Genomic DNA, 12,574 nt, shown 5'->3' with positions numbered 1-12,574 from the left:
AAATTTCAGATTCTGACTGGAAACCGCAAGACGAATCTTTTGAGTCTAATTAATCCATCATTAGCACGTGTTGGTTACTGTAGCACTTATGACTAATCACATCCTAATTAGGCTCAACTATGTAATTAGTTATAATGCTCATATATATTTAATGGTTCATTTAGGTATACAAAGATTCGATATAATATTTTTAGGAAAAAAATTTAGGAACTACATAGGGCCTCAGAGTACATTTCAAGGATCTTCTCATAGGAATTGAAGGCGATAATGATTAGCGCCACCGTCCTTTTACTTTTTATTCTTTCCTCTCTTTTTTCACATGGCTGAAACCTCAAGTCTCTTTAGCTTGCTCCTAGGTTTGATTGGAAGAGGATGAGTTTAATGGTGGCAAGTGAGGTGGCCACTGATGCTGCCGCCTGATGATACAACAACCACGGGAGAATGCAGCAGGGGGCAGTCGAGTCGAGTTGTGCCGGATCTGGAACGTGATGTGCGTGCTTCAGCAAATCTGCCCCCCGGATTTGCTCCCGATTTGATACGCTAGCTACCGGAAGATCCAGAGATATCGGCTCGCGAGGACAGCTCGATGGCGCATTCGTTTCGTACTGCTGCGCGGCGGTTGTTGACGAGAGGGAGTGACATAGGATAGTAGGATTAAGAAAACACTTAGTGTCTTATCTTTTTTTTCCTTTTGTTACGTTTATAGGTTAAAATTTGAATTTTCGATCTTATGCTTTGAGTAGATTTTAAGATTTTTTTATCACAGTTTATTTTGCATCTTTGTCTTTTAAATCGCTAAAAACAGACTTATAAAAATTTTATTTAAAAATTATTTTTTCTTTGTAAATACGATGTTTGACTTTTTTTTCTAAAAAAAAACCAAATAATCAGCCTTAGAGTTTTGGGGGCTATTTGGCTCACAGCCTTTCGTGAAGAATATCTCATCTTTTCACTATACTATTTTTAATACATAATCTTTATATATGCATCTGTCTAAGATATTTTCAATATAGATATTTCTTAAGATGGTGATTTTTTTCCAAATTAATTAATTTAGCCTTCATAATTCAAATTTGTACCCAAAAAAACAAGCGATATATTTGCAAACAAAAAATTATAAATTTTATATACGTATTCTTAGCGATCTAAAATCTAACGTTGGAAACTAAATTTCGGTGAAAAGAACCCAAAATCAAATCTAAATTTAAGGTTAAAAATTTAAATTTTGGTTTATAAGTATAAGCATAAGCGAAAAGATGAGGTGCAATGTACTTCTGCTAGGGGAAATGATCTGTTAGCTCTATATTGGTTGGTTTTTACAATGGCCTCAACTTGAGCGGTGTTCCCTTTCAAAAGTCACTGCTAAGTTGGGGAGAAGAATTGGCACTTGAGAATGTTTGGGAGAAATCTCTTCGTAGGGATGATTGTTTGGTATTTTTATGAAAAAAAATCAAACGATATATTTGCAAATAAAAATAATATGAAAAAACTTTTATATACGTATTCTTAGAGATCTAAAAGCTAATGCTGAAAAATAAACTTTGATAAAAAGACCCAAAATCAGTTCTAAATTATAGGTTGAAAATTTAAATTTTGACTTATAAATATAGACATAAGTAAAAAGATGGAAATGAATATTTGCTGATTGGATCTAGTTATGAGTATGGTCAAGCTAATAAATAGCAAATAGTGGGTCAGTAACGGATTAGTGTCTATGCAGCGAATTATGGACAGTGGACAATAAGTTTCAATAGCGGTATTTAATAATCATACATGAATTTAAGTACATGTGATGAATTATGAATATGATAAATAAATTAGTGATAGATCAACAAACATACAACTTTACAGTATAGATACAGATTTAGTTGCACTCAAAGAGTCGGTGTCTCGTTCTAACTTAACTTAAATTAAGAAATATATATGGTGTTCGGCTCATCAAATATCATGACTCATATGAATACAGGATTAAAGGGGTCAGAACAATTGATTACCTCATCTAAGACAACAATCTCATTGGCTTCATGATCATGCTATAGTCGACTGCTAAATCGAACAGCAAACCACTAACTAACAGTGGCTCGCTAAGTTAAATAGCGCCGCTAAATTAACCTGCCACTGCTCCCTTCGTCCTAAAGCAAATCAATATACGGTTTCCGTGTATAGCGTTTGACCATCCGTCTTATTTAAAACTTTTCTAAGAAATTAAAAAAAGTCACACATAAAGTACTATTCATGATTTATCATCTAATAAAAACAAAAATATTAATCGTAAATTTTTAATAAGACGAAGAGTCAAACATTATAGATAAAAAGTGAAAATTAGTTTATTTCGGAACGTAGTTAGTACATTGTAGTCGTAGCGGTATAGTGTCTACTATGAACATTATTTATTACGTTGAGTACGGCGTTAATAGTTGAATGCGTTGCTACGAAAGCCAAAACCTCAACACATTTTTAATGGATAGCTTTTGAGTTCGTATGTGTCTTGCGTTGAATCCAGTCGTAGGGGTGTGCTTTTCTGAATCAGCCAACACAGTGACAATATGTTTTGCTACGTTTCTTTTGGTCTTCTTATTCTTTCATTTAAAATAAATGCTATGCAGTACTGATGATGTAATGGTTATGCGTAACATTTTTCTTTCAAAGTGAAGCAGAGGCCGATTTGGCATGCGGCCGGCGGAGGCTCGAGCCCCGCTACCTTCGATTAAGCCATTAGAGACCCACGAAGCCCCCCTAAAATTTATGGCAAAGTTCAATAGAAAGATAGACTAAAACTCTATCTAACTTGTTCAGACCCCTAATATTGCTGATCCGCCACTGAAGAAAAGTATGGATTTCATTGGAATTTTAGAGGTACAAATCCTACCATCCAAAAAGTTTCCACATGAAAAGAATTCTTAACAAAGAGAAGTCCTACTTTTTTTCTCTATGAAAATCCTACGATACAAAGGAAGCCTGAACTTTGTAAAACAAGGCGAACGGTTTTGTTCATTATACATTATGCAACGTGGCCTCCTTTGACCAGTGTTTGCAATATCGCGATAATTGCCATGATTATCACGATAATCGGTCATATTGCCAGAGCACGATAACGGTAAACCGTGGTTTGATTCGGTAAATATCATGAGAATTCAAAATTTTGAAAAAAAATGCAAACATCATCATGGAGATATATTGCAATAATCATCATGTATATCATAATTGTCGCAACATATCATGTGGCTTTCGCCCAAAACCGCAATTATCGATGTTGGAAAAACAGTTACGATTATCATCTCAGATGTCAATGATTATCAATTTTACCAAAACCATGCAATTCGTGCCTTACCTCACGGTATTGCCTTAGAAAACATGACAATTTTGTTTAAAATTTTCAAATTTAAATTCATACGATTTTTGAGCTATTATCGCGGTTATCACTGCTAATCATGCTATCATATGTGGAGCAGTTTCGGACCCTTCGCAATAAACGGAACCCTGCCTATGACAGAACATTAATTTTACAAGAGAGATCTTAGCGCCTCCTATGAGATCATCCTGGTGACGGTGTGATGCTATCAAACGCCTTAAACCTTTGCCAATTACGAATATGGTCCATTCGTTTCTAACTCAACGACCAGGCCATCATCTTTTGGTTTTTTAGCTTAAAAAAGTCAAACAGCATAATTATAAACGAAAAATAATTTGTTAATAAAAATTATATCCATGTGCTCTTAACGATTTAAAATCAAATGTTGGAAAATAATCTCGGGTGAAAAAACTCCAACATCAACTCAAAATTTAAGATTAAAAATTTAAATTTTAGCTTATAAAAATAGGCAGAAGCAAAAAAGATGAGGCTAAATATTATTGGCACAAATTATTTAGCCTGCTCTTTCAAAAATACGATCTCTCTAAAAAAAAATTCTATATCAGCAGCATCCCTTCCTTTCTTTTTATCTTCATAGGAACTTGGAGAGGCGTGTCGGTGAAAACAATAGTGCCTGGTCAGTTGCATCGTCCTTCAGTATTTACTGTTGCCTGCTACATACTAACATACGTCTCTGATAAATGCTGGCATGCTGCAGCACCACCACCCTCCAGTTTCCTGGCATAACTATAACTACAGAAACTACAGTATCATGGTACAACAGTACAGTACCAATGTGCAAAAAACAAAGAAGAATCATGCGTCTACTGACTCAGGAAAAAACAAACAAAGAAGCAAACTTTTTGGGTACAAGATCATTAGAGGATCTATGTTCATTCAGTAGCAAAATAGTAGGTGGTCTCAGGATCTACTTTCATTCAATTGTAGAACAACTAGTAGAGGGCAAGTGCTACTCACTACAACACACGGCGTATGCTTACAGAGTCTTCACCTGACTATATGCTACAGGTATTTCCTTGCAAGAGCCCTGACCTTGGTATCAAAATGAGAGGATGTGATGCGAGAACCAGGTAAGTAGAGTGGATTGAGGAAGATCTGCAAGCATGCAAATAAAGCTCCATTACAAAACAAGCAAGAACAATGCTGGCGATGTGGGCAACCTATCAAAATGAAGGTACATCCCTGTGAGGGGAAAAAGGTTGTAGGTAACGGAAAATTGTGCATGCACCACCTAAAGTCTGTAGCTCTGCGAGGTGTTAGTTCAATTCTAGAGTTCGAGAGCAGATCTGGAGGTTTCCTTTTCTATGGCTTAAATGGGGTGGTTTTTAACTATATAAAGGAATAAACACAAGGTGCAGAAACTATTCAAGGTTATTTGCATAACTGCAAAATAGGAATAATATGAAAGGGGATGTAAGAGCAAGGGATTTTTTTAATTTAGAATTTGAATGTTGACTTACTAAAGCAATAAATTTTGTTAGTTTTAAGATTATATACAACTACCGAACAGATTACCTTGATGTAGAGTTCGTGAACCTCCTGGAAGAAACTTTTTATTCCATCCTCACTCCTTGAGTCATGAAGCAACATAAATCTAGTATGTGTCAAATTGGATGTTAAGAAATAGGGCATTACCATCCTTAAAAAAGTACCAGGAGGTACTACATTTTTAAGTGTAAAACTTCAGCACCTCTAGGTACTAGTTAACTGGAGGTACCAAAATTTATACTAAAAAAATTAGTAACTCAAGATCTCTAAGAGATAATAGAATTCAGAAGTCAGAGGAATTGCTAGAAAGAAAGCATGGTTATGCTCATAGGGAATAAAGACAAGCATGAGAAGAAAAAACCTGTTGCGGCACACATTTAGCTATTTCTTGCTATAGTTTCACCAAAATAGTGCTGGTAGATTTATCATTGGCCAACTTCTCATATTTCTAGCTTCTACTCCAGTATTTCTAGCTTCTCACATTTAAAAGGATATGACCAGCAGTTACATAAACAGACACCACAAGATCATCGAATCTGTCAACTGACTTCAGAAACCTGAAAAAGGCAGAATATCATGAATGTCTTGTGTGAAGAAGGAACAGTGTTACAAGAGTAGATGATATCTTTGGCTGCACCAAATAGAAAAATGACAGATCAATGGCCACTCACATTGTGCTCGTAGCCCACGCAAGGTCCTGAACAACATCTAATGCAGCATGCAATATGAACTGGTGCTGATAAGCTTGATCTTCTCTCTGCAGGAGGAAGTAAATTGAAGGGCCACAGACCCACAGCCAAGCAAGAAAACTTTCAGATGAATTATAGTAGGTACTAGGAAACAAATGCTACTTCAAAATAAGGCCTTGGATTTTCAAACTTGAATCATACAAAAAAATGAATTATTATCATGGTATAGCTATGAAAAATACTGGAGATGACTTAGACATTTGAAATATATATATAGATGAACATACAAAGGATATTTCAAAGAGAGCAAATTGCTCTCATGGTGCACAAACTTGCCAGATGAGTGTCATTCAGTGCGAAAGCTTGCAAAATGCTCAAACCAGTGCAATATTTTGCATGGTGTGGATGAAGCAAGCTCACAACAGTGTGCTTGGGCTAATGAGAGCATTTTGTTACTGATTGGGATTCCTGCTGACAGAGTGGCACAGTGACCACCCTGCAGGAATTGATAAGGATGCTACATTTTTTTTTTCAGAAAAGGAAAAAAAGGCCTTCCTTGTTTTTGAGTTGCTCCATGATGCATATCAGTGGTGAATATTTCCTCACCCTAAATAGGTGGTAAGGTGTTAACTGGAATGCCACATTGTCTAAATGTCTAATTCCCTAGTTGGTGTCCCAATCAGAGCTGAAACACTAATTATGGACTGTTTTAGCCTGATTCGCATGCACCAAACAAGCTGTGGTACCATTTGAGCATTTTGTAAGTTGTTGCACCGAATGACACCCACCTCACAAATGCGTACACCATAAATGTGATTTACTCTTTCAAAAAACAATTGTGGATTAGGGATTAAGGGGGTGATTGTTTGGTTTTTTAGGAAAAAAGTCAAACGGCATATTTGCAAACAAAAAATAATTCGTGAATAAAACTTTTATATACGTATTTATAGCGATCTAAAAGTCAAGGCTGAAAAGCAAACTACAATAAAAAACCCCAAATCAAATCCAAATTTAAGGTTGAAAATTCAATTTTGGCTTATAAATACGAGGGTGCAAGAAAGCCAGTCTGAGATTTGTTTCCCTGAGTAGGACTATCTACAAGTAAGAGTAAATTCAAAGTAGGTATGTCTCATTCAGATGTAGAATACAACAATGGAAAAAATGTGAGAAATTTCAGCATAAGGTTTGAAGTTCATATGAACAAGATATTCCTGCCTTGAAATTGAGTTAGCAGAACAATAAAGTGTGCCAAAACATTAATATATAGTGATATACACATATGTATACATTATCTGTTGTTAAATATGAAATAGAATGTATTCCATATTTCCATAAGGGGTAATTATACATTATCTGTTGTTAAATATGAAATAGAATGTATTCCATATTTCCATAAGGGGTAATGAGTAGAGGAACAAAACAACGAGGCATAGAATCAGTACACTGACTCTTGGAATATGTTATATCAACAAATCACATTGAAATACAGTTAGATAAAAACACCATGATGTATCCATATTGAGCATGGCACTAATTACTGGAGGGGATGTACTTAAAGAACCATACTTTGGGAGCAGATCCAACTTCAGCCTCGTAGATAGGAATATCATTTTTACTCACGATCACAAAGCATGCCGTGCTCGCCATTTCTGCCAGCAAGATTGAATTTATTGGTCTCAATCCAGTTTGAATTGCATGTGCACAAGGTATGAAAAGTTAACAGTACATGATCTAGAGATTTTCATAAGCATGAGACAGGACTGACCTTCACCAATGAGCACCCTACTAGTCAAGAATGGTAAAATGCTTTAGGTATAGCAGGGCATAGCACAAACACAAAGATGACAGAGCAAAGATAATGTGCCAAAATCTATGACCTCACCAGTAAGAATTCCAAAAAAAAAACGTTTCAACACAAAAGAATTAAAAAAAGTTCAATCCACTTAAAAGCAATTGGTATTTTAGTCTACAGGAAAAGGGCTACAAGCAACAATGGAGAAGGTATAGCTTTGCCATGATCAAACAGGGGGTTGACAAAAAAATCTGTCCCACCATCAAATATGGCACAGTTCCTGTGTTGCAAATGCACATGAGGTTATTGATAACCCTAGTAAAAGAGGACTCCAAATATGTGACGCGCCCCCATTTGACAATTTAGATAGAATGACAACTGGTCATTTTCCTCTGACCTAGAGGGTCCCATTCTACACCAGACAAGTAATGCATCTAGGGTAAACGGTAAGAAGGTGAGAAAGCCTCCTAAGTTTACATCAACCCTTCGCAAGAGATCTCGGAATTGTGGAACATGGGTTCATTTGATCCCACATTACTTTTTTGAAATAAAATACTAATACTGCCCCACACATCATGAAATCTGGGAAAAATGGATGGGTTAGTTGGAGGGAAAGAAACGAATCTAAATCAGGATAGATATCTTATCAACACAGCATTTTTTGTGTTTTCTCTCATCAAGTAGTGAGGAGGAAAAGGAAGGGTATGAATGAGAATGAATGCCTTCAATTTGATGTGTCAAAACTCAAGACGGAGACCGGTGAAAGGAGGACAGACACATATACAGTCTGAACCTGTGCGAGAGTAGGCTGCACTGAGGAGGCTAGGGCAGGCTGGGGAAGGATAGCAACCACCGACCTACCACTCATGACCTGCTCACAGGCCACGCGTGTGACAAGAGTTTGGCAGAAAAGAAGGTCGGCCATGTGTGTGCGGCACAGATTGGGAGCACCGAACAAACACAACAGAGATGAGAAGGAAGATCGGAGGAGGGGAACCATGAGAGAGAGAATGAGCGAAGATGGGGCCACATTTTGTTCAGAATAGTTCGTTTTGTCGGTTTTTATTTTGAACTTAAGATACTTAACCGTTAAAGTAGATTATGATGTACTAGTACTACCTCCATTCCGAAACATAGGCGTTTCTATTTTGTTTAGCAAATACTAAGGATAATACAAAAGATCTTCTTTTAGTCGCCTCAATGGTCATTTTCTGAATTTTGATTTGATTAAATTCCCCTTGCAAACACATGATTGCTTGAAATGTATGGATTATCGTGGATCAGAATCAATGCCCTAGGAATGCTTATATTATCATACAAATTTGAATCTTTGAAATGCTTATATCTTGAAATGGAATAAATAAAACATACTGATTTGCCAGGTGGGATTCAAGGTTTGCTCCAAATTTCTAAATGGTGTGACTTTTTAAAAAGAACTTTTATATATATAAATGCTTTTAGAAAACTCTTCGTAATCAACTTATGAACCTTTTAATATTTAGGTCATTTTGTGCACTGGAAATATTGTCAGACTCAGTTCAACTAGCATCCATCAGACACTTTCAAACAGACTCTTAATATGAAGAAATATTGATGAGAAGGACTAATTACTTTGAGTTTAATTTGGACTTTTTTCCTTGACATTTATAACGAGAACGACTAGAGTAGGCAATTTGCTAGGATCTAAGTATATTACTAATGAGAAAGTTACAAAACCCTCCCAGCTATCTACCCGATTCTTCCTCCCAGATCTTCCCCGCAAGAAGGCAGCAGCACAACAGTACCAACCCACCGACCTCCCCTCCACTCCACTCTCCCACACCTAAGTGAGCAACACACCAAAAAGCCAATCCCCATGAACGTTTAGGGCCTCTATGGCAGCAACAGGCCCGCTCCGTGCCTAATCTACTACGGCCTTGCACATGCCGAGAAAATTAATAATATGCCACTCAATAGAGATGGCTTCCAACCTTCCACAAAATGCCACCTTTACAATGCTGTTATAAAAATACCACTTCTCATCTACATTCTCAATAAAATGCCATTATGGGGTATTTGAAGCTGTATTCTATTATTTTTGCATCCAAACAGATATGTGAAAGGGCTGAAATGCCCCTGCTCATTTAAACAGAACAGCAGCATCTCCAGCCCTAAAGGGCACTCGGCCAGTCAGAGCACCCAACTGCTCAACACCAGCCGGACAGAGCACCCAGCCAGGCAGCGTCCAGGACTGCATGCACTCAAAATGAGCACACAAACACATATGTAACTCAGAAAAAAATCACTCCAACCAATAAAAATCAATCCCAAGCATTCATCATCACATAATAAATATCAGTTCATAACCAACAAAATATATATCCATCTCAACTAACAAATACATCACCTAATCAATCTCCAACACTAATAACCAGCAATTGTGAAACATATCCAATCATGTATGAAGCCACAAACTAGGTTTGATTTCGCTGTCCACTAACTAAAATTATAGTAGTTCACTAACTAATCACTACAATCAGAGCAGGGCACTAACTAAGACAGAACATTCTCTTTGCAGCAGCTGTAGGAGTACTGCTTACCCAGGTCTTCGTCCTGCTTCTCCTGCTCGCGGTCGCTGGCTGTCGGCCAGGCAGGATGATGGCTATCGCCGGATGGCGCCGCGGTCAGGGTCTTGCCCAACAGCCCCCACGGTGGGGGGCAGTGGAGGCGAGCTGGGGGAGAAGAGAAGCGGCAGTGGCGGAGCGGCAGGGGGAGGCCGCGGCGGCGGGGGAGGCGAGCCGGCCGGAGGATGCGGAGGCGGTCGGGGAGGCGGCGGCGGCTGCGGCCGGGGAGTTGGCGGTGGTGGGGGATGCGAGCCGGCCGGGCAAGGCGTAGGCGGCCGGGGTAGGCGGTGGAGGCCGGGGGAGGCGGCGGCGCTGCGCGTCCGGTGAGGCCGCCAAGATGTTGTGTCGGCCGTGGAGAGATGGGGATTGGGGAGAGCTGGATCTGTGTCCGAGAGAAAATTGCATATCTATCCCAGGTAAGTACTGGTTTCGCAGAAATAACATCTTCTAAAGACTATTTTAAAATGCTACAGCCAAGTGATATCAACATGATAGAATGCCAATTTAGCCTATTATAAAATCTGACAACTCTTTTTTTGATTTGTCAGGTCTTTTGAAACAAATTTACTCTCCCGCCACAGACCAGAGGAAGCAATGGCGAACGCGGCGGTGTCGACCACCGGCTACGGCGCCGATGGCGTGTACCACTAGCTGCGCCCGTCCGCGCCCATGCGGCCGACCCGGGCCTCTCCCTCACCGACCTCCTCCTTCGCCATGCCGACGCCTGCCCCTCCACGATCGCACTCGCCGACGCAGCCCCCGGTGGCCGCACCCTCACCTTCGCGGACCTCAGCTCGGCCGTCCTCACACCACCGCCGCGCTGTCCTCCCGCGCAGGCGTTCGCCCCGGTGACACAGTGCTCATCCTCACGCCCAACAGCGTCCTCTACCCGGTTTGCTTCTTCGCCGTCACCGTCGGCACCATGGCCAACCCGGACTACACCCCGCGGGAGATCGCCAAGCAGGTCTCCGACGCGTGCGCCAAGCTCGTCATCACCGTCTTAGCCCTGGTGCCCAAGATTGCCAGGCTCCGCCTCCCCGTCATCCTCCTCGACGACGCGAAGGCCAAATTTGCACCTTCAAAACCCAGCCACCAGTCTCTCTCTTCTTCCTCTTCTTTCTTTCTTTCTCGCAATAGATGTCAGGGGCAAATTTGTCCCAAAATACCTGATAAATTAAAAAAAGAATTATCAGATTTCATTATAGGCTAAATTGGTATTCTGGCATGGTGTCATCACTTAGCTATGGTATTTTAAAGTAGCCCATCTAGACGATGGTATTTCTTCGAAACCATCACTTACCTGTGATAAATATGCAATTTTCTGTGTCTGAAAGGAGAGAGGGGCTAGATTTTGAATAGACCAAAGTTTGGCCATGTTCGGTTTGCAATTTTTTTTTACAAAAATATCATATCGGGTATACAGACCTACATTTGTAATATTAAGCGTAGTCTAATTACAAAATAAATTATAGATTCCGACAAAAAACTACGAGACGAATCTTTTGAGCATAATTAATCCGTCATTAGCACATCTGTAGCACTTATGGCTAATCACGTACTAATTGTGCTTAGAAGATTCGTCTCACGATTTCCTCCATAATCCATAACTATGTAGTTAGTTTTATGTTCATGTGTATTTAATGCTCCATTTAGGTGTCCAAAAATTCGATGTGCTGCTTTTGGGAAAATTTTTTGGTAATTAAACATGGCCTTAGTTTTGACATTTTGCGTATCTGATAGACGAAAAAAATAGAAATACATTAGCAAATACTAGAAAGTGACATTTTATTTAGAAGTGTAGATGAGAAATGCTATTTTTATAACAACATTATAAAATGGTGGCATTTTGTGAAAGTCATCTCTATTGAGTGACGTATTGTTATTTTTCTCGCGCACGCCTATGACGAATCAGATAGGGCATAATTGCACGTGAATGGTCAGAGTTAGGCTGAATCAGGAGGGTAAGGCTGCGTAGTGAGAGAGAGGGTTCACCCACGCATGGTGATGGTGGGGGCGATCGGCGTGGCAAGAGGTGACGAGCCAATGAGATGAGTGTGTGGCTGTGTCGACGATGGTGGGACTCTAAGAGTGTAGGAGAAGGTCGGAAAGAGAAAGGAGGAAAATACCATGTGTCCAAACGAGGTAGGGGTGTATAAACTTTGGAGGAAACGGACCAGTCAAGTTGGGCTCTTTGGACCGAATAACATGATAGGCCAGATTTTCTATGGGCCATAGCAAGTGCCATCTTTGTTTTTTCGAGAGAGAAATTCTTGATTATTTAGAGGGAGAAATTCTTTATTTACAATTCAAAGTCTCAACTCTATCTCCTCTTTTCTATTTGGTTTCCGTCAACATACCATTCGTAGGTGGGTGAAAAAACTTTTTTGCCCTAAATTTGTACTCCCTTTGTTTCATATTTTAAGACTTTTTATCATTAACTAGATTCATCCATTTATTTATGTATATATTTTGTATATATATTTAGATCTATTAGCATTCATATAAATCTAAGCAAGGCTATAGAAGTACAAAGTCTTACATCGTGAAATTGGAGGGAGTATTATGCATGGGCAATATTTTTCGTACTTTCTTTTTGACAGGCAAATGTACCCTCCATCCATTTGTATTA

The 12,574-nt window shown here is 39.2% G+C and overlaps 1 protein-coding gene across 1 annotated transcript; it reads right to left on the bottom strand.

The window, feature by feature from the left end:
- Positions 1–4,098: 4,098 nt before the first annotated feature.
- LOC102707746 (trafficking protein particle complex subunit 2-like) lies at positions 4,099–10,362 on the bottom strand. Its single transcript, XM_006647445.3, has 6 exons — positions 9,922–10,362; positions 7,117–7,199; positions 5,533–5,618; positions 5,357–5,418; positions 4,889–4,974; positions 4,099–4,468 (listed from the first exon to the last, which is right to left on the bottom strand). Exons 2-6 carry the CDS (start codon positions 7,195–7,197, stop codon positions 4,376–4,378), a joined length of 408 nt encoding a protein of 135 aa, XP_006647508.1. The 5' UTR covers positions 7,198–7,199; positions 9,922–10,362; the 3' UTR covers positions 4,099–4,375.
- Positions 10,363–12,574: the final 2,212 nt, after the last annotated feature.

This window comes from Oryza brachyantha, chromosome 2 (genome assembly GCF_000231095.2).
Source record: "Oryza brachyantha chromosome 2, ObraRS2, whole genome shotgun sequence".
Lineage (NCBI taxonomy): Eukaryota > Viridiplantae > Streptophyta > Magnoliopsida > Poales > Poaceae > Oryza > Oryza brachyantha.
This window is presented reverse-complemented; position numbering and strand designations above follow the sequence as displayed.